A 24,842-nucleotide genomic window follows, 5' to 3' on the forward strand; every position below is an offset into this window, starting at 1 on the left:
TATATTATTGCGTAATCATTTTAATATGCACATAAATATAGTAGATATCAAATTAAATACATCATGACAAAATAACCGTCAGATAATTGTCGTGTCATGGTCAAATACATTTAAAAAAAAAAACATTATAATCGCATTATACATAATATAATAGTCAAATAAATACCAAAAAAAAAAAAACTATTACAATTAGCATAAAATACTGCTATTATGATTGAAAAACCATGAAGACACAATTTGAATCTATTATTTAGCAATCTGTGATGGTATTAAATATAAAAATTACCTACGCTTACATTAATATTTTTTTTATTAGATAACACTTTTTGAACGATGTAATTCAGTACTCATTATTTTAATAGTAAAAATCTGTTGTTGGAAGAGAAAAAAGGTTAATCGAGGATTTATTTAATTATTATAAAAGGCATTCGCTTTTGTAGTCCCTTGACATGCGTTTGTTACTTGCATTGATTATTAATTTCTATAATATACTTGTCTTTTTTTATTAAGTTAGAGTAAAGAGGCGATATCTTATGTGGCCAGTGACTAGAACACATATTGATCGAAGATTGCGAATTCATACCAAGGCGAAAACCAATGAGGTTTCATATACTTATTACTATTTTTATAATTCATTTCGTACACGGTTCTCTAGGAAACATTGTGAAGAACCCTATATATGTTGGATAATGTTGTGTTTATCAACTGTGTGTTTAACCCACTTAGGAGAAGAGTCTAAGCCTTCCCAAAAGTAAAAGAGGGCTATACCCAATTATGATTATATACATATATTATGTTTTATTTATTTTTAACTAGTTAGGTTTGAAATATGTCTTTTACATCTATCTTTCAAAGAAAACATTAAGTTTTAGTTCTGTTTATAATTATAACAAAAAATTCGTATAAAAATGTTCATAAGCTCTGAAAAACTATTTTAGAATAAAACATCCAGTTACAAAAAAAACTAGTACCCGTCCCGGCATCACGCGGATACAATAAGTACAACTTATATTCAAAATATAAAAAGAAAAAATCCTGTCTATTTCCTGCTTAGAAAGTTAAAATTCTTGGCTTTTCTCTTCTATAATATGTAAATACATGCATATTATAGTTACTTTTTCTCGAATCATTCCGTTTATTGATGGAAACCGAATTAAAATCAGTTAAATAATTTAAAAGATCTAAACGTACAGACGCCGCCTTCTTTAAGTCAGTCTGTCTGAAGTGACTTTGTTTTATACTGTGTAGAGATGATAATTAGTAAAATTAGTATGTACAAAAGACGGTGTTATCGGTAAAAGAGCGATCTGGTCCAGACAACTAAATAAAGCGTGCTGGTCACGCTGTGTACCGATAAAAAATAAAAAAGGCATATAATAATTATTAAAGTAAATAAAGTAATATAATTTTATTGGCTATACAAGGAGCGGTTTATTTATCTCACAGTAGCAATGTATGTCATAGTTATCGGAGAATCCATTCGTTTGTCTGTCATTTTGTAATATAAAAAATGAAGGTCAGGAAACCACTACTATGATAACAAACACCAGTACCTACATTCCTATGCAATATTTATTATAAACAGGGATTATATGCACGGTCCTCAACTTATTTACCAATAGTTGATAAATAAGTTGTACAAGCCGGTCTGGGTGGGTACCACCCAGTCATCATTTATTGTACCGCCAAGTAGTAATATTTACTATTGCTTTATTCCGGTTTGGTGGTAGAGCAATCCCAAAGTGGCGAATTGACAATGTAAGGAATGGCTAAAATTTTATAAGGCGCCAATGTTTATGGGCAGCAGTGGTGACCACTCACCATCAGGGCCAAAGGGGCCACCGTTTGCTTTTCCGCCTACTAATTTTATAAAATTTAAATTATTTACTTTTAATATAATCCTGTAAAATTAAAGTCAAACAATTATAAAAACCTATTGGTATAAAGTATATCATGATTTAAATTTTGTCGGATATTGCGTTGAATTAATTATAATCACCTAAATAAGCTTGTATAAGATTCCCATTTACGAACAAAAATGCATTGCTACCTCATTCAATTTTATCATTCATAGCGTAAGAACGCAGCTGTGAGATTGTTTCATTCATTGTCACTATTGATAAGTTGAATACAATAACGTATAGACTTTGATTGAATAAAACCTGCTTCAATAGAAGAAAGAATAAAGTTAAACAAACCTTAGATTTACGTACTGCATGCGATTTGCAAATAGCTCTGAACTACAAAAAGATTATTTAATTATTTATAATACAACACTATTTCACTAAAGCAATTATAGACAATTTAATTTTACTTCCAAAGTTCCGATAAAAACATCTCTGACCTTCAGACGTATTTTTGCTTCCATAATGATACCATAGATATCAAAGATTATTCAAGATTTCGACCAATGATATGTTGACAATCCAATGTCAAAGTTGTTTATTTGTCTTTACTCCAATAGTGGTTGGAATAGATTGGGTAGACCTGCTTTAAAATTCAATTGCGAGATTTGACCCACAAGAGATTAAGATAAATAAGGAAATTGTAATAAATTATTAGTAAAATAAAAACAGTTTTAAGCTTTTATGAACAAAAGTTCGTCTATGCTGTTAATCGTTGAGGAGTTCTTTCGGATGCAGCCAATCCTGGATGTAAAATTTCAACATCTAAGGATAACAGACAGTTGTTAAGTATTCAGCGTTCAAGATTTTACCTAAACAAACTAACAATCATAGCTTGCAAGTTCAACAAAATCTTATTAAAAAAAGTACATCTATTGAAAAATATGGAACTATTTATTTGATAATGGCTAAAACAAATAATAACAAAAAAATAAATAAACTTAACATATTTATTTTAGACGAATAGTATATCATATTATTGTAATTAAACGTAATGTTTATATCGTACAAGTCATATTACGTTCCAGAAGTTTCTATCGTACAAAATAAAACAATAGATATTTTTCGTCATAATTACAAAAAAATTCAACGATCTCTACTAAAATATTTACACTGACGAAATGTTGTAATATTTAGACACGTTAAGGAAGTTAGATATAATTGATAATGTAAAAAAAGCTACTGTCAATTCAAAATGGCGTATCGCCGCAAACGTCCGTTTAAATACTTGACGTCTGACGTCACGCTCATTCGCAGAGCAATACGTACTTCGTTGAAAATAAATCGCAAAGTATAAACAAGCTGGGTCAAAGCAAACTGAATTTGTTCAGTACACTTTAAAATTAAGATATAAAATGTCGATAGAGTTTGATGATAAAAGTTTTAAATTGATTTAACTTTCATTTAAATTAGATTACGTCCGCCTGACCGATCGCGGTCACGGCGGCCATTTTAATTATCAACGTAATAATATTATATCGTCAGTGAAAAGGAAGTAAACGCTCAAGCGCCAAAAGTAATTACAAGTTCTTTTGAAAATGAGATTTAAAGTAAAAATTTTAAACTCATTTTACAAAAAAAAAAACATTTTGGCGCTTCAGCTTTTCTTTTCTTTTCCACTGACGATATATAGTAAAGTACCCTTAATAATCAGATGGGACAACATTCCGATTCGAACGGAATGATCAGATGCGAGACCGACGCTATAAAGCATTGCCAACTTTCTAACTCAGGGCTCTGAGCATTTCTACTTAACAGAAAAACCCAGACTCACTGCCAGCGCGAGATCTAGGTATTACACCACCGAGGCAGTTATTGTTTATTTATTATAGAGTGGAATTTTAAATGAACCGTGAGTGAAATATGTCGTGCATTCCTCGACAAAAATTAGATTATGTTGTAGATTATGGAGTTGAATACCCTTGAATAAAATATTACTACTAGCTTTCATCTGTGACTTCGATTGCATGGAATAAGCACTTTTAATTTCGTCCTCTATTGAATTAACTTTTATAAAAAAGTCTGTGCATTGTCCTCAGATTTCAAGTATCCCATACATTCCCAAAAATTGTAAACATTGCAAACACTACAGAAGAGGACTTTTTGGAACAGATAAATTCCGCACATTACATTCCGAAACATTGTACTTAAATTCGACCTTGAAATTTCTCATCTCATAACGTTCAAAAAGTATCACTATCAAAAAAAAACAGTGTAGCAAAAAAAGGTCAATAGTGACTGATCGAAACGCATCGCAATGATTTAATGTTGTTCATAGACGTCAATAAAACCGCTTGTGTCGTTGTATCTCATTCAGTTCAATTAATTTCGTAAGTGAATATTATTGAAGACAATTATAAAGTCATCGGCGCCATTGGCGTTGCTACGAGAAAGATCTGGAGCCAAACATCAAGACACAATTACATAATTTATTGTATATGTTTGATTATTTTTATTTCTAACAATATATATATACATATATAGACCTGGAGATAATGGCACTAATGTCCAATTGATTTGGTAAAAATGTGACTTCCATTTAGGGGGTCGAACTGAGTAAGTAATGGTCAGTGCTGTACGTCGCAAGTGTAATCGCAGTATAAATTATTATCGAATTTCTCGTGGTCCTTTGTATATAATAACTTGGTTATATGTTTCATACAAACATTCACAATTACACAACAGCGTAACGTATTACAAATAAAAAAAAATGTTTATCTAACATTAAAAACAAGTTATGTTAATACTTATGTTTAGGGTAAATAGCGTTGCTTAATCTAAAAAAAAACCATCAAGCATAATATTTTATAAATAAAAGGAACCTCTTTGGATGTGACATCAACGTTATAAACAATAAAGGAAGAAGCTTAATGAAATTTGAACCTTAAAATGCCAGATTTAAAGTTTCAATTAAACTATACGGCCGGTGTTTTACGTACGTATGTTGGCAATGCGCCGACGCACTGTGTAGTAAAATCAAAAACAAAATATAGGGAGTATGAAAATTATTTATTTGGCAAACCGTATATTCGCATTATGAAGGTAGTCTTATCTTAGAAAGAGGAACTAAATCATCTATAACGTCTCACTTGCACAATATCTATCCGGAGCCTTTGATATCCTTAAGAAGTTTAAAATAATACAGCCCACTACATTCCTAAATACTCGTGCGTCATTAAGTACTCATTAATAATAATAAGTAGAATAATGTAATGACTAAGTCACACAATAGATTGATACTCCGTTATCTGGCAGCATGTCTGACTCAACCTTATGTTGGATGACAAAACATTTTGTAGTTTCCTTGTTTATAAAATCATATTTCAATGTAATCGGATTATATATATTTTATATTTAGCAAAGTTTAAACTGTATCATTACAACTTACAATGCCATTTAATGTTCAAATACATAGATTTGGAAGACAACAGATAAGAATCCGTTTATTCAAATTAAAATTTCTCTAATAAATATTGAAACATTGCATTTTTACATTGATAGCTACAGTATGAACTACGACCGGTTCGGAAAATAATATCCTAGAAGATATGGAACTCAACAAAAGAAACTCGGCGATATTTTTTTAGTCAGATTTCATAATCGTTTACCATTTTAATAAATAAATATATATAATATAATAAGAAATAACGCTACATTCTCAAGGTGTACTATCATCACAACACCTGTTCTCAACAATAACAATTTTTTTTTTTATCTTCAGTAATTTTGATTTCATTCGAGTATTAAACGTAATAAGTTTGTTTAATACTAACACAAGGATTGTAACTTTTTTTTTAAATGTTAAAAATTCGATAATGATTTTACGTATTCATTAAAACCGATCTGACACCCTTCAATGCCATGTATATATTATTTATAAATTACATTATATAATAAGAAGTATTTATTTTGATAGTACCGTGTAACGTGCGAAGTCATGCTATTTCCTAAAGGATATGACGACAACCATTGCCCCACTTTCTCCGACCGTGAAGTAAACTCAGGACAACGTCAATATTAAGAATATTTTTCTCGAAATAAATAATATTACATCTCGGCTAAAGTATTCTATATATCAAGGCGATTACATCTTTCGAATTCCATTCAGTTATTTTGTCTATGTATTTTCGTATACACTTCCCAAATCTCTACTGATATATATACAATACGGTGTTTTGGGCGATTTTCATTTATTCTAGAATTTGGCGGTATTTCTACGATTGTATTTCTGTTCCGGTTTATAAGGTTAGTAAACCGGTTTAATCGCTGACACAAAGGTTATAATATCTTAGTTCCCATGAACATGATTGGCCGCGCATGGGTGACAATGGATTAGTGAACATTCATATAGTTTTGTTAGGGTGTTTTTCTTTAACTTATTCGGTGTCAAAAAAATAATTTCATCGTCTTGGAGGCGCGCCGTAATCTATTACACCTGCGCTTATCTCCAAGACTATTAAGGTGCTCCAACATTCTTGGGTAAGGTTAGACGTTAAAATATTATGTTGAAATAGGATAACTGCAATACTATCTTTTAGAAAAACTTGCACTACATTAGTACGATAAAACACATATCATTATAACTTTGTTCTGAATTGATTTGGGATTACTAAAAAAATCAACAGATATATTTAATACTAATGTTGTTTTTTTCATGATCGGGTCGAGTTCCCGATGCTCGTTTTAAAGTAGGCTTCGTTTAACGTCACAATCGCATGCAAATGCTAAATATAGAACTAACAGAAGTAACCTCGCAGATGACCCACTTTATACCCTGCAAAATCGCCCTTGACGGATTAAAAAAAAAGCAAAAAAAGGCTAGACAACAACAGCATCATCGAAAATGTATATTTATCTCTGACTAACCAAATATATACGAGTATAATATTACTAAAGAACCAATTTATTTCGGTTAATTCTAATATGTTCTTTTATATCTGTTACAAGTGGAAAGATTAGCAAATGAACCCTGATTAAAAGTGATCACCACCGCCACGACCATTCCTTACATCGCCAATGCGGCACCAACCTAGGAAACTAAGACGTTATGTCTTTTGTAATTAAACTGGCTCAGTCGTCCTTCGAAAGTAAATAAGTAACGCTGCTTAGTAGCTTCTTATAATGATACATTATACTATAAATTTTCTATAACAAACAAATAAACACGTTCGGAAGCCTCTTCGCAAAATTATAGTATCAGTTAAAGTTGTACTCGTTAACTCCGTGCACAATCAGTGAGATCATAAAAATATATAGTATTTTTTATGATCATATATGTATAATTAAGTATGATGTAAGTACGATCAGTTTGAGGGTCATACGTTTAATATGATACTTTTTGCATACACGTGATCTTCATATTACTTACTGATAGGATTACAGAATTATTTGTTTAACAGAAGACAGAAATCACTACATATTATAAAACAAAGTCACCCCGCGTCTGTCGTTCTGTATTTTCGTCAGAATGTGATAAACTCAAAAGCCACCGAAAAGATTATCAAACGGTTTTCACCAAGAGATAAATAGAGGTAAAATATAACGATAATTGTTGAAAATGTCGCAAATAATGATGCCGACTGGAAGCTGTATATATATTATGATATAAATGTTTTATGAAGAAACTTATTCTGCCTGTGCAAAACCGAGGTAGCGATTAAGTACTTCTATAGAAGTAAACTTAATTTTATTTTAATATACGGTTATTGATTTCATGAATTCATTTTTAAAAATGGGGTCAAAGGCTCACTCGCACGATTTAATGTTTTTATTAGGGCTTATACTAAAGACCTTTATGTGTCCTTGAATGTTTTTTTCGTGAAGTTCTGTTTTAGATTGGGATCAAGGTTTATTTCTTTAATCGGGTGTAAATACTAAGTTATAAAACTATAATACTAAAATATTTTAGAATCTAGTATTAGAAGCAAATGTAAAAAAATACCAAAACTTTACAATAATACATATCAGTATATGAAGTTACCATTAAATAGGTATTTAAGGATCATTTCAATGAAAGTTAAATGGCAACATTGATTTACTATACATGCAAAATTTAAAAAAAAATGCTTTAATCAAATAAGTATTTAAGAGCATTTTTAAATGATCAGTTTAATTACCGTAACTTGAAGCTACAACATATTCTGTATGTGGATTGGATATTGTGAGACGTAAGTAGAAAAATTGAAGAACTAAAACCTCTTTAGTAGCTTAGTCATTCTAAATAGTCTGTATCACAATGTGACGGTACCAGAGTCTAAAGGTTTAAGAACGTTATCAGGCATCTTGTCTTCAAGTGTAACATCATCAGCAGATAATACAATTACTTTCGCAAATTAAACGTTGAATATCGTTAGTGCAGTCATTACAGCTCGCTTACTATTTACTCTATTTTGATATATATTTATGCAATCTATTGAAATATAAATAAATATTATATATATAATACAGATTTTGTGTGTTTTTTTTAAATATTTTCGATTATATTTAGCTTATAGATTATATTTAGCGTTAAAGATAATATACTAATAAATATTCATTTGTTATCATGTTTCAAAAGATAAATCAGGTACTTACCCGTGCTGTTTCATCGAGGGGCTTCGCAGGACCATCGTAGTAGCAATTTAGTGTTTTTTCAGTCGCGTTTTTACATACGCCATACCAGACGCAATGGCCTTCTGCAGACGCCGTTGGAATCTGTAATGTAAAATTGTTATTAGGTCATGAGAACGATCATACCGGTACGGTGAACTTGATATATTATATCAAGGAACTCTTTCCTGGAATACTGATAATTAACACTAAATAGCTAGTAATGTAGACTTTAATCAATATATATAAAACTCTTCCGTTACTGAGTTATTGAGTGACTGACAGACAACGCACAGCCTAAACCACTGGACCTAGAAACTTGAAATTTGGCATGAAGATAGTTATTATAGCAGAATAAACTAAAAAAAAACTGAAAATCATGATTTTTTTATTTGTTTATAAATATATCCAATATAAATTGATCCCAAACTGCGTACATTTTGCTTAGGAGCAGGGTTCTGCTTACATTGGAAAATTTAAAAAGCTTGATAAAAGGGAAATATCTTCAAGCATCATTCCCTTTTGGTAGATCTATGAGCTATTTACATACCTATGAATATGTATATGGAACCCTCGGTCCACGAGTCCGACTCGCACTTTATTAGATAGGTTAGTTTCAATTGAATAGTTACTTTTAGGTTTCATTTATTTTTAGTTGGTTTCTTTTTAGTTCGTAATTAGGTTTGCAGGTTAAAGTTGAATAAAATCGTGTCACTGCATTTCGTTAAAATGATTCAGAAAACACACCTCAGAAAATATGTTTGCAAATCCATACTTCCATACTAATATTATAAATACGAAAGTAACTCTGTCTGTCTGTCTGTCTCGCTTTCACGCCTAAACTACTGGACCGATTTAAATGAAATTTGGTACACAAATGCCTGAGAAAGGACATAGGCTACTTTTTATTTGGAAAAAAATGCTGTAAAGGGTTTAAAAGGCGGATGAAAGGTTGTAAGTTGTTGAAAGTATTGTCATTTTTAGGACTAGAAGCATAAAACTTATATTTTAGGCTGTACACTTATAAACTAACATATCATGACACCCACTAAGGAACGAATTTTGGAAATTCTACCCCTAAAGGGGTGAAATAGGGGTTCAACGTTTGTATGGAAGTCCGTAATTTTTTAAGTTAGCTACATGAAACTTTATTTTTGGGATACTGATTAAAAAGGAGTAGATACTTATTTAAGTATTTCTGCATATTCTACCCCAACGGGGGTGAAATAAGGGTTGAAAGTTTGTATAGAAGTCCGTCATTTTTTAAGATAGAAACATGAAACTACATTTTTGGGATACTGATAAAAAATGAGTAGATACGTATTTAAGCGTTTCTAGATATTCTACCTCTAAGAGGTTTAATAGGGGTTGACATTTCTTATATAAATTAGTCTGGAAATCCGTCGTTTTTTAAGTTAGAAGCATGAAATTTTATTTTTGTGTTACTGATTAACAATTAGTAAATACGTATATAAGCGTTTCTTGATATTCTACTTCTGAGGCGGGTTAAATAAGGGATGAATTTTTTTTTATGGAAGTTCGTCATTATTTATGCTAAAAACATGAAACTTTATTTGTGGGATACTAATTAAAAGTGAATAGATACGTATTTAAGCGTTTCTGTATATTCAACCTCTAAGGAGTTTAATAGGGGTTGACATTTTTATATAGGTTAGTCTGGAAGTCCGATATTTTTGAAGTTAGAAGCAAGAAATTTTATTTTTGTGCCACTGATCAAAAATATGTTGATACGTATTTAAGCGTTTCTAGATATTTTACGCCTAATGGTAGAAATAGAGGTTGACATTTCTTATACAGGTTAGTCTGGAAATCTGTCATTTTGAAGTTAGAAGCATGAAATTTTCTTTTTGGGATACTGATTAAAAATTAGTAGATACGTATTTAAGCGTTTCTGAATATTCTACCCTAAGGAGAGAAATTGGGTTAACATTCCGTATACAGGTTAGTCTAGAAGTCCGTCATTTTTGAAGTTAGGAGCTATGAAATACACACCAATGTGAACAAAGAGGTCTTACATTAACGTAATATTTTAAGTTAATTTGTAAATATATTCAATTATTCATATTCAACGCGAGCAAAGCCACGGGTAACAGCTAGTAGTTTATAAAAACTTAGACATCACGTATGGAAACAGATTGGCAAAAGTAGCTGCACTACATATTCAGTATGTAGCCTTCAACCTTCGCGTGGAAATAAAATATAAAACAACCAAAAAAACTGAAACTTAAACATTAACAGGACCAAAAAAATGAGACACTCAAAAACAAGTTATCGATCTAGACGCTGCTGTTCCCAAGGGCATTATTTGGTATGCGTATCTGAAAACGTAAAATTTCGAACCAAGCTTAGCAACAGTCTTGAGAAATAAACTGTTGGCGTTATTTCCATCCTTCAATTCATGTTAGGTTTGCAGAAGAAAATACATCTACATTACGTGTATATATTATTTCAATAATAAACATTTATTATTCTTATAAAGCTTTTCTTTCTGGTTCAATATTTTTACCCAATGCCATAGATACCCATTGACATAGTGACCAATTTCTATCAATTTAAATTCAAAGTATTCTACGGTATCAATTTTTGTACATGTAAGGCTCCGTCTTCTCACGATTAAATTAACTATTTTAATTTAGGATATTTTTTAGCCAAACTTTCGCCAACCAATCTATTCGCCCATGCTTTGCTAAAACACGATACAACATAACTCATATTTGTTCACTTCTAATTACAATATCTCGTAATATTTCTAAAGGTACCTGTTCTAATTCCAAAATAAAATGTTAATTTTCCATAGACATTTAAGAGACCTACAATTGTCCTTTGAAAAGTTTTTAGGTATCTATTGTAGTTTTGGCAGCGTTCGCTTTGAACGCGTCTAGACCGACAATTCTCTCTAAGTTTACTTCGGTATATTAACCTATATCTCAAAAAATATGGAAGATGTTATTATACGAGTTACCTTATGTCAGAGCTGAAAATACAAACTAAAAGGGATAAAAAGTTCCATATCAATCGAATACAAAGTTTTGCATCTTTTAATACTTTTATAGTCTGAATATATTCAGAGTTTAAACGCAATTTTTCTTTACTATATAATTGTAATTTTCGTTAACACATGATTAAGGAGAAAAATTGTTTAATTCTCCGTTCATCCGATTGCATATAATTAGGATATAATAAAGTGTAAATTTATAACACTGAAATATGTAAACAGTATAAATTTCTGGAGAAACTACATTTCTCCCTTCAAATTAAAGGTACAAAACAAAAGATACAAGAAAGTTATAAAACAGCGGATATTATTGAACTTTACTTGCATTAATCACAATGAATGCAATGATGACGAATAATAATCTAAAGTTAAAACATATCTTAGGGCTGTAATACAATTTCTTTGGTTTTGTTATAAAGAAGTAAATTTAAATTGTTAATTTTTTATCTCCCCAGACATGCTCCGTGCCTTTGATCTAATCTTTAATTTGTGTTTTTCAATTTAGTGTGCTTACATTTTTTTTAAATCAGGCGACATCACAATTAAAGTTTGTGGAATTTTTTTGTCGATTTCTGTCTGCAAATAAGTCGTACATTCTAGAAGAACATTCGACTGGATGGTTTTCGAGCAGTCTGTTTAATATCGGATCGTCTCTACTATGAATCGCCATTTTCAGGTTGTAATCCAGAATCTCATTGGTATTCGCCAATTTTCAAGATTGCGTATAAAAAACGCTTTGTTTTACCCACAAAGTTAGTTTAATACGAGAACAATGCTGCATGGTGATTTATATTAATCTTATACATAAAAAAACACTATCAGTTGGAGAAGTTATGCATTGACGTGGTCAGCAGTGAGTTGAATTCAACACGTACGTCATTCCGATGTCATGAATGAATCGTTTATATTTCATAACCAAATACTATATCAATTATTTATTCACTTAGATGTAAAAATCATACAGGTCTATACAGTTTAGCCATTTCCTACTAAGATTCGCTATTACTGAAATAATCATCGAATTATTTCTACGAAACAAACAGCAGGCACTCCTAATAAGTTACAAAGCAACACAGTAATTTATTTAAAGTTCATTATCGATCACCCAAAACATCGCATGTTCAAATGTACTTGAAGAAAACGAAATACATTTCAACGAAAATTTTCCACTCCTTTGGCTGTCGTCGTAAGTGTACGAATGTCAAATTCAAATCTCGAACAAATAAAAAAGAAACGCAAAACGATTGAACCAAAAGAACAAATGGCATGACAGTCATGACAAATTAAAAAGATAACTTTATAGATCATTGAACGTAATGTTTATTGTAGATAACGTTATCAAACACGTAGAAATCAAACAATAAAATACAACAAATACTCGTATTTGATAAGTGCAATTATATCTGCGGCAAAATATTATATTATCGATTTGTTCAATATTTATAAAGCCTTTGACCAGGTACCCCAATCGAAGGTTTTATAAATTGGTATATCACGCTAATACGTAAAGACGATGAAATTGCGGTATTCTATTAAATTAAACATATGCTTATGAAATTAAATGGTTATATCATTTTAATTCTTGATGCTTGTCCCACAAGATACTTGGAATTTAAAACTTTAAATTTCAATGAATTTAAAATGTATGACGCAATAGATAATGACTTTGAAAACGAAGCAATTCGAGATTCTAAAATTGATATTCAGTAGAATTTATATTAACATAATAGCGGATGCATACACAGATGGTATCATTGAATATTTTTCAAAATCAAATACAAATGGGGCACTTGACTTAAAAATCATGCGGGCCCGTTACATTGACGTTGACAATATTAATGGAACTATGAAATGAGGGTCCGACCTGATTTAGAAATTTTCGAAAATAGGAATCACACCCGTGGACTACATAATTTATCTCATACATACTCCAAAATACGCCATTGAAATACATACAACTTTCGACAAAGGAAATAAATATACTATCTACAATAAAAAGGTTGGACTCAAAAAGTTCATTATAGAATAATATGGTAAACTATTACAAGCTAAACAGAACTCGATCTTTTAAAAAAATATATATTATTAGTAATGGCCTATTTAAAAAAAATACGTTAATTTTTAATTTAAGCTTGTGCTAGGAGTCGCCACGCCACAATAGTTTAAGGGGTCAGAATCGGACCTGCGACTTTTTACTTTTTAAATCGAATTTTTACATACATACACTTAATACTTATGTCTAGTCTTATTTCAAATAATAAAATTTTCCTATACCAAGTTTTGCGGCGGTGTTATTCAATAATTCATATATTCTGTCAAGCGAACTTCCTGTATCAACTGATACCTGGCACAATAAACAAACGATAACAGTAAAACGGAATATCACCAGGCGTTAAACGTGTAATCGAGTGTCGGATTTGATTATTTAGAAATATTTCAAACGGAGTAGACATTTTAAATCTGGTATGATAGATGTAGATTTAAAAAGTATCTTAATTTAAACTAGTGCAGCGTTTTTAGTGAGAGCATTGTTAAAATTAAAATTGTTTACATTTTTAATGATACGACTTACTATTCTAGATCATGGTATCTTTACTTAAAATATTTTCTATTTGGTTGGATTCATTTTAATATTACTTATTTTTAAGCTTCTTTACTTTGACATTTCCTACATTTAGCAAGTTATTCGCCTCTAATTACTTTCAAGTGACTTTGCTATACTTTTTTAAGATAACCGCGACATTTCTAAACTAAGATAATATTCACTAAAATTATTCAGTTCTGCTATAAAATGTGATAAATTATAAAAATTCAAAACATGATTCTCGTGAACCAGTATAAACTGAATAATATCAGTATAATCTTAAATGAATAAGCGAAATCCAAGGGTAAATTTGGTACGAAAACAATTTATCTCAACATACAAATATATTTGAGTTTTGGTATTTCGTTATTATAGAAAAGCTTACGTATCCGAAAGCAATTTGTACAAGAACTGCTTTAAATTTGACGTATTATTTGCTATTTGTTAGTTTTAGTTGAAAGAGAGATAGAAAATCAATTCCGCTGCAGGTTTAAAGCGAAGCCTAACAACCTCATATCGATCGAAGCGCGATTTGTGTGTAAACATGTCTGGCTTTGAACGCTAGTAGCCTTGAATAATATATATACACAAAACATTTTTAAACACCTATTTGGAAATATAAAGAGACATGTATTTTGTTATCGTAATGCATCTGACATCTATATAATATAAATCTTTATTAATATCGTCGATTTAATTAAGATATAAATATAATCAACCAATTATAATCACAATAATATCAATTTATCATACCGTCCCTACCGAATTAATGTATGTAACGTTACGACAATTTTTTTTCTATTTATTGACATTTAAGAACTTCGGATGTGACTTCCGGCAGCGCAGACCTTTACGTATCTATCGATACCGTTAGCTTTAAGAACCTCAAGATACCTATACTGGCGGAAAACACACCAGCGAAAGCATTTCCGCTTATTCATAATAGGAACTTCTTTTATGAAATCGGGGGCAAACGGGCAAATGGCCCATCCGATGATAAGAGGTCATAGGGGTCGGCGCCGCAAGAAATTTTAATCATCCCTTACATCTCCGAGCGGAGATAGCCCAGTAGTTAGAACGCGTGCACCTTAACCGATGATTTCGGGTTCAAACCCAGGCAGGCACCATTGATTGTTCATGTGCTTAATTTGCGTTTATAATTCATCTCGTGCTCGGCGGTGAAGGAAAACATCGTGGGGAAACCTACATGTGTCTAATTTCAACGAAATCCTGCCACATGTGTATTCCACCAACCCGCATTGGAGCAGCGTGGTGGAATATGCTCCATACCTTCTCAAAGGGAGAGGAGGCCTTAGCCCAGCAGTGGGAAATTAACAGGCTGTTTATGTACATCTCCAATGCACCACCAACCTAGGGAACTAAGTTATTATATCCCTTGTGCCTGTAATTACACTAGCTCGTTCGACCTTCAAACTTGATCACAACAATACAATGTATTGCTGCTTGGCGGTAGAATATATAATGAGTGGGTGGTACCTATCCAGATGGGCTTGCACAAAGGCCTACCACCAAGCAAACTCTTTTTTTTGCAGAATTATACAACGCTGATCCAAAATTAATGGGATAAAATACCAAAAGTTTACTACTGTCTCTAAATTATGTTGTTAACGGATATTTTTATAAATCATTATATCGCACATGACATTGGCGAAATTATCTGTGCCCTCATGGCACAAATAAAAGCCAGAGAAAATAAATAAAAAAAAAATCATTATAGAAATGTGAAGTACAGTTATATTTTTCGGTTTTATCAGACAATAATGGCCTTTCTGTAGAATTTTCCTTTCCCACGTGACATTGGCAAAATAATAAAAAAAAATATAAATACTTAAAAATTAACCTGCCCACTTTATTCATTAAATATAATAAGAGATCAACCTCAATAAGAAAACAATTATGACACAAGATTCCAGAACATTCGATAATTATTATTACAGAACTGATAAAAGTAATTATATGTATAACTTTTATACATTATATTTATTATAAGTATAATTTATTCATTAGTTAATATATAAAATCAAGTATAGGTTACTTATAATATGTAAACATATATAATACTTCCGTGTCATATTGATATTGATTGATAACAATTTAAGGAAGTTGATAAAGTAATATTTTAACATATCGTATGGCATATAAGCCGGAGGACATCACTATGATAAACCGTCATGGTTGTTTAAATGGGCCTTGAGTCGTTTTCATAGAATTGTTTTCCTTTTCTGTTTTCCAATATTCAAGATAGACCAGACTAGACCAATTGCAGTACTAATCATTATGAACTGCGATTTATTTATTTATTTATTTATTTATAATTCAATTAATATCTTAAAGATAAAACCCCTTTATAGCATCAATCTTGTATATTATTAGCGTAAGTGATATTTGTCTTAGTGATTATGGGACGATAGCTGCACATAAAAATTCGGTTAAAATGTCATTTTGAAGAGCTCCAGCCGTAGATGTGCAAAATAATAAAGATGATTCTTGATTGTACTTCACTAATTAAACAAAGAATTAATTTTACAAAGCGGAAAATAGTTGCTGGCCAGTAAAAGAGTGATGCTACGGCTGGATAAAAAAAAGATGAAAAACGTAATAAAAAAAAACTCCAATTTTAAAGGAACTAATGTACATATTTGACGTTATAAAAATCATTTAAATAATGTTTCATTGTTGCAGTTTACAATGAAATGTAATTAAAAAAAAATCTTTTGAATAAGCGCGAAGTTTTGCGGTCAATCCACTAGTTATAATAATGAAATATTTCTGATTTCTAATACAATAAAGATAGCCGGATCAGCGTTATCTCGGACGTAAGAGTAATAATTGAGTACTAATAATGATGAGCAGCAGTTTCAACATGAACGAAATACATCAATGCCCAGTACATTGTAAAAAGTACACGTATTTAGCAGACTGATGCAACTACAAACTCACGTGCTTGTTTAAATTGTACAAGCTTAACTTATCATAAACAGTTGTCACCTACAGTTACACTCGCGTTTTAGGGGTTTGGCGTCAGGTTTTAAGTATCAAATTAGCTTTTATTGAGGTTCAAACTTGCCTCCTACCTAATTGAATCGGTTCAGAGGTTTAACCGTTAAATAGTAACAGATTGAGTTATTTGCTTATTTATAATATTAGCATAGATTTAAATCGTCGATTTTACTAATAATCAAACCAAGGGTATTGCATAGAAATAGTACAGCTTGATTAATATATCTGAATTGTGCATCTTAATAGACTTCTATCGTGCCACATTTTCCTATAATCAAAGCCCGAGGTCAGAGACAGCTTTTATCTGGTACACGAAAGCAAACCATCACTTTCAATTTTCAAGGCAGCTCTCGTAAAGCAAAATGCTCTTGTAAAGATAAATTGAATTTATCTATTTTATCGACACTGTTGACAAAGATTGGTAGATAACTATAACCTTTTTGTTTAGAAAGTAGGTGATTTTAAGTCCATAGACAATACTTTATTTTTTAATAGCAATGGAAACATCTCCATAAATAAATATAAACTAGGCATAACATAATTTGAACTTGTAAATATAAAATCGAAGAGAGTCTGACAAACTAAAATATCTTAATAAAGAACTAAACGAACTAAAGATGCAGGTCAAGTGTAGGAATTTATATCCGGATCAGACGACGTTATATACAAAACTAATATTCATTATTGTCTTCTTTCAGACGTGTCCGTTATAAAGCTTTTAATAGAAAAACAAAATCTTTCATTATTATTTTGTCGTTCGGTATTCTACTTGATGGTAGCCGTCTGGGTAGGTGCCTGCTCATCATATTCTACCGCCAAACAGCAATACTTATTATTGCTATGCTCCGGTTTAAAGGGCGAATGAGCTAGAATGTTATGTTTAATATTTCTTAAAGCGCTAATATCTATTGGTGGTGGTGTCAGCTTACCATCAGGTGCCCCGCTTGCCCGTCCACCTACCCAAATAAAAATGAAATCTAAATATTTACGATGCTGTATATGTTCTATTTGTTCCTTGTGACCTTCAGATCATTTTACTAAGAAAATAAAGCAAGTGTTAAGTGACCGTCTGGTTTGTATACCATTGCCGATTATTCTACCATTAAAAGATTAAAGTATCGTATGTGCCATGGTTCGATTTAAATTATGTGCAAGCCAGTTAATTGGTCTAATTAAAGACACTAGAAGCAGAACGTCTTAGGTGCAGTGACAGATTCTTTGAGCTTTTAAGATGACAACTCAAAATCAGATTATCCATTTGCTTGTCTGAATACATATTTAAAAATGTTCTAATTCGATGGTACATCATGGACTAGTTTAGTTGCCCATAAAATTACATCTTTCTCAATGAATTTTTCTGAAGAATAACTCGTTTACAACGTGTTTAGGTGTGAAAACAGTACTGTCAGAGTTTTATACTTGTATCGATAAAAACGCTTCGCACCACATGCTGGTAAAGATTTAGACATCATTGGTATTATAGAACAAAACAACGGAGATACAAGAGCTAAGAACACTCAGCTCCACGTGCGTAATGTGTTCGCTTTGCCAACATGCGTTCTAATGAGCTTCCAAAACTAATACCATGATATTGACATATCAAGTTTCAATCTATAATTAAATATTCAAAACAACATCTAAAATTAATATACATTATAAAGTAATAACAGAGTTGTATTGTTGTTTATGTATGAATTTTATTTTGCAAATGAGCTAATGGGTGCTTGCCTTGCTTTGCCTATTTAAAATATTTTTATTAACAACTTTCCAATAGAATAGGCATACCCCTATATCGACTCTCTGATAAAGTGAATAGTTTTCAACGCTGTATATTATTACATTTGATGGAGGCAATATATAATATTTTATTGATTTACAAAGACAAAGGTGACACGATATTTCTAGTTCTTTGTTATATCAGGATAACCAAAAACTAGACATATACGAGTGTGTCACTTAAATGCCTTAAAAATGGAAGTTAACATGAACCTATTGACCTTCTAAATGAATTAACTGCTTTTGCTTGTAACTCGAAAAACAAGAGTAGTTCGACCCTGATTACGAATATTAAAAGGTTTTAATAGTATTTTGTCACACGAGAAAAATAGAAACACGCCGCTATAACGTCACCAAAGGCAATTGCAGAAGCCACTGTAACATTCGCCGTTATAGATCGATATAATCAAATTACGGCATTTCAAATTTGGATGTACCTTGAACAAAGTATGAATTAACAATGATAAAGAATGATGATCAATCTTCAAAGCATTTACTACGCAATGTCTTCGGATATAAAGTACATTTTCGATTGTTATTTATTACCAAGTAGTCGTAGGGTGTAAATCAGGTCTTTCCAGTTCAAGAATGAGTCATAATATTACTCCTGTACATGATTGTAATATATGCTACCTTTAAACTAGGAAGTATTCCAGCACTATTTTGATACAATTTCTTGGATATATATTAGCAAACGATGCCAAGATATTGCACAAAATTATGTTTTACAGTACAAAGTAAGTATGGGATTAAATATATGATTATATATGGCTATTTTTTAGGACCTAATTTTTTATCACCAGTCAAATTTTCATTAGTTTGACATTATGTCGTCGGATTTATTCTTCTAATAAAAACAAAGTTATAAAACGTGATTTACATATTAAATTGCCTTTGAGATTAGATAGAGAAGTAGAATTACTACGTAACAAATTTATGCTGTTTACTCAGATTTGTTTTTTTTTGTTTTTGCTTTCAACGACTTTATTGGTGGCAACGCTTCATGTGTTTAAGTTCTGAGGTGGCCGCAAGGTGAAGCTTGAGTTGGCAAGGTCGTGACTGACAATTTAACGTGCATTAATATTACATTATTAAATAATTTACATATATTTGAATATTCAAGAGAAAAAATATTTTCAACAATATCCTTAGTGGACTACAGATCTTGGAAAACTGAACCATTAGGTGTACCATTAGTTATGAAGATCGTATCGAAAATGATCTTGAGGAATCTTGCTTTAGCATACATAAATTGGAGAAAAAAAATGTTACGTATGAACCTGTAAACGGGTTAAGCAAAATAAGCCTCTTCTGTAGTTTTAAAAAGGTTTAGAACTTACTGACGCTGCATTTTCGTTGCCCAATAGAGACACTTGGGGCAGAATAACATCCAACACAATCGTTTCCTCATAAATATTTTACCGTTTAGCGTTATTAGCTCACGCATACTATCCACTGGAAAACGGCTCTTTAAATAATTTAAATTACAAAGAAATTACTCTTAGCTCTGCTTATCGTTGTTTTAATTCAAAGTGGATTAATGAAGACAAGACTTCGAACACAAAATTTTAAATTGAAACAATCTGACTATCTTAGATTAATAACAGGATCCAAAACTCAAGACCAGTATTACTGATGTACCATGCTTTAAGGCTCAGTAACCTAATTATCATCCACATAAAAAAGAATCGAAAACGAACTTTTAAAATGCTCAACTGCCAACAAGAACTGTAAGAAGAATAATAAAATGTCAAATGGAAAATTACATATTCCTTAGTTCATTGAAAATACAAAAAAGGAACTAAAGAAATTTTAAAGTCATCCGCTATTAGGAAATTGCATATAGATTCCATTTCAGATCTTCGATTTTCCATTGACAATTCGAAAACAAAACACAGACATTGTAAGTTAAAATAGAACGTGTCAATATTTTATATAAAATTAATATGAACGTAGAATATCATAATTCATAAGTGCTTCCTGTACCTACTTGGCTATGGAACAAAAAAATAATAATTCTCACACTCCAATCACTCAATGCAAGTATAAACAACACGTACAATCCGAGAATATGTTTTATTATACACTTATGGCACTTAGCGGTGCTAATGAACTAAGAACAAAGTACGTGCACAATAATTCAGAATAAAGAATATATTTTTAATCTGCACCCAAAATATATTTATTTCTATGCTTTCGCGTAAAACGAAGAAAAGGATGACTCTTATATATTTATGGACGTTATTGTAGAGTAATAACTTTTTAAATGACTACAAATTCAAGGACAGTACGTATCTATTTATCATCTTCATAGGCGGTTCTATCGTGTTAGATAATTACGGTTTTTTGGGAAGTAATGGCTGGCTGTGGCAGTGAAGCGTCCGCTGGGCAGTTACATCGACTAAATTTATCCATTCATATATTCTGCAATAGGTTTATTTCGCAGAACCTTTCTGTTTGTATTTAGGATAATTCGAATTTCAAACGAAATGTTTATATTTTCGGTATTGGCTGATAGCTATACTTAAATATAATACGTAACAAATCTGCAGGAAATTGGTACATTTAATTTGATGGACAATAATGACAGAACTTTTTGAAGCAAAAGTTACCAATGGTGTTTGTTGAACTCTTGCGTACAATGACTTTGGACTTATTGACTATTTCATTAGCTAGAATAAAACGAGCGAGCTTACGACGTCAGCGTGATCTATTTTAATCCAATTTATGAAGTAATCAATAATTTACATTACATTTTACTAAGTAATAACCTTAAAGTTGCTTCTAATTTAATTTGATTACATCAAATATGTATAAAAATGTATATCACAAAACCCTTTAAGACATAGTTTCAGATTAAGCTCCGGTGAGTCATATGCTTTTTGATCAAATTCAATGACGTTCTCAAGACAAAACAAAATGATATGAAATAATTATAAAGTACGTTCACAATTATACATATGTATCAGTTAAAGACCTTGAGAGATGCAATACAATTAATAACAAGTAACCGCAACCGGCTCGTTTCTCAAGTGGCTAGCTCATAAGACTGAAATCCATGGTCCTGGGTTGAAATTTCGGGCAAAAATTAATCGACTTTTTCGGTCTATAAGTTCTTAGTACAGAATTTTAAAGAAGGGTTTACCGTAAATACCTCGGAAATTATGTAAAGCCTTGTCTCCTGTACCGAGGATTTACTCTAAGGGCACTCTGCGTGGCGATGGGATGATGGGACGATGGACGATGAGAAAAAAAAGTATTCTTCACGTTCTCGAAAATATTTTTCCTATCTTATTATATTAATAATAAAAACTATATAATAAATCTGCTGCCATGAATGATTGATTTTATTTAGTAATGGTGTTTTGAAACTTAACCACTTTATAAAAAGTTTGATAATGGTTTGATGATAGTGCCGTTATGGTTGAATTCGGTACTACCAGCAACTGAACTGATGGCGGGTCTTCCCATTGGACGGATAACCCGACATCAGTCTGATTAGTCTAAATAGGAATAGATAGTTCTAGTTTATTTGCATTGTACAGTGTTCTAATATATTCTATGGGTTCTATGTAACTGGTCGCACTGACACCTAGAAAAATAATATAATAAAAAGTAACGGAATAATTGAAAACGGAACACTTCATTCAATTCAACATTCATTACAAATGCCTACTAAAATATAAACAAAATATACTGTATATCATCAAGTATATATTAATATTTTTTACAAATCTGCGCGTTAAAATGAAATCATCATATGCGATTGCAGACGTCACTACGTATCAAATAATATTCGGTAAAGCGCCCATGTATAATCGTGTACAGGCATGTTTATATTAGTGGGAATCGAGAATCATACGTTTTTTTCTCGTCTTCTATCGTCGAAGAGAAAAATTCCATGAACATGTAGATATAATTATGATTATAATTACCACTAACTACGCATTATCATGTAACAGACCACCACTAATCGATTTTATTGAACTATTGTTTTGTTTTCGATAGCTTGAAGTTAATTCCTTTATCTTCGCACTGATCTTAAACATGATAAATTCCAATTTTTATACATATGTTTATGACCATAGGGTCTTTAAATTAATTAATTTATAATACAAGTAAAAAACTGTCAAGGGACTGCATCATTCAGCTTTTGTACCAATAAGAACATAAATACACTACGGTATAACTTTTTTTTTATTTTAACCTCACCAGCATTGGCACTATTGCGCCAGCACCTTGGAATCTAAGATTTTATCTCCCATGTGCCTTAGGTTACACTGGCTTACTATTCAAACACAACATTCGCACGTATATCTATTGGACAGTAGGTTATCTAATACTTCATACTATGTAGCTCTGGTTAGTTAATATAAGCAAAAAACTTTGCGGTAATCCAAGGTCAAAAAACATGCGATTAACCGTTTTGGCGAGTACTTCCTGGAGATGTTCCGGTTTTGTATGGAATGTGAGATACTTGTTTTGAGGGTTATCTATACTATGGTGATGGAATATTGATTTTGACATTTATATACATGAGTTCCATCATTGCAGCATGAGTATCACTTTGCATAACAATGATTTTCCCCAAGTCTACCAATAGATTATATTCATAGTTTAATGATTGGCCAACAAAATCGTGTGAAAAATATGTACGTACATGTTTTTAGTATTCAATGTTCAAATCATTTTTATAACAATGGTTGCAAGTATTATAAGATAATAATATTTCAAGATATACTCATTTATTTTATGTACAAACACAATGAAAATCCATATTAAATTTGGTACATAATTGACAAAAATCATTATTATTTGAACAGACCAAAACTCCTTATTATAAAAGCATTATATTGTTAAGTATTTTATTTTAGCATGAAACATTTTATCTTATATACAATATAAAAACATACCTTTCGCATAATTTTTTTTTACGCTTAACTAAAAATCAGTGAAGTGCGAATAGCAATGTGTTACTGCTCATTGTATAGTTTCGAGATTCAACTTACATTACATCAACATATATGAAATATGAGTAGGTATTAATAGCATTAATGAGCAAACAGATTATATTCATATGAATAAAAACATTAACATATAATCCATTTTGCGATACCATTATATATATATAATATTGAAAAAAATTTCAATAATTCAATATTATAATTAGTAAGCATTTTTTTTAAGATTCCTCAATCTGAACAGACACTAATCAATACATGTTTTAATAATAACATATTTCTAATTCAAATATATAAAACAGAACTTTCTTAAAGATTGTCAAAATTCTACCTCCCGTTAGGAGAGGAACACCAATGAGAAGAACCAGTGAAAGAGACATATTCTATCATCTATGAAGTTTTTAATGTGGGTTATCTGGGTGCTTATAAAAGAATAATAATCAAGCTATAAATACAAGCCCCTATACAACTGTCTCAGCAATTGGACATAATTCATCAATTTATAAACATCAATTAATTCTCATCAATCATGATTACACTGATTGACATTTATTACCCTTATATCATGTTACTTAAACAATATCCCAGTAACCATATCAATTTACCCCTCGATATACACACAAATATCTTACATAATGTGAGAATAAAAAAAAAGCCTAAAGAATCCCAGAAATAATTCCAATGAAAGGTAAATATTACTGAAGAGGATTTATTGGAATTAAAAAAAATAAAAGTTATGCAGTCTTTATTTTGATTTAAGACTAGGTCAAGGAACTATAGCCTTTTTTGTAAAAGTACAACATTGAATTGCAATTACATATATATTTACTATAGATATATATGTACACACTGTATTGTTACAACTATAATACAATTATTAATATTGAAAGTTGAAATAGTATATTATGTACATAAGCAAAAAGACTAGTCTAAAACAGCTCCTTTTAGAAGACTAAATTCTGTTAGATAAAAATTCTATAATATTTGTATCA

General features: G+C 31.0%; 2 protein-coding genes across 7 annotated transcripts in view; one reads left to right on the forward strand and one right to left on the reverse strand.

The window, feature by feature from the left end:
* Nucleotides 1–24,842, reverse strand: part of LOC113400310 (NPC intracellular cholesterol transporter 1) — a 60,978-nt gene that overhangs the window by 34,209 nt on the left and 1,927 nt on the right. For all 6 annotated transcript variants that reach the window (XM_064217609.1, XM_064217610.1, XM_026639837.2 and 3 more), the window contains exon 2: nt 8,478–8,597. In XM_064217609.1, the coding sequence (XP_064073679.1) occupies nt 8,478–8,597 (120 nt within the window). The remainder of the gene's footprint in view (nt 1–8,477; nt 8,598–24,842) is intronic.
* Nucleotides 1–24,842, forward strand: part of LOC113400502 (mitochondrial coenzyme A diphosphatase NUDT8-like) — a 90,700-nt gene that overhangs the window by 24,967 nt on the left and 40,891 nt on the right. The gene's annotated exons all lie outside the window — the stretch shown is intronic.

This window comes from Vanessa tameamea, chromosome 17 (genome assembly GCF_037043105.1).
Source record: "Vanessa tameamea isolate UH-Manoa-2023 chromosome 17, ilVanTame1 primary haplotype, whole genome shotgun sequence".
NCBI classification, from domain to species: Eukaryota; Metazoa; Arthropoda; class Insecta; order Lepidoptera; family Nymphalidae; genus Vanessa; species Vanessa tameamea.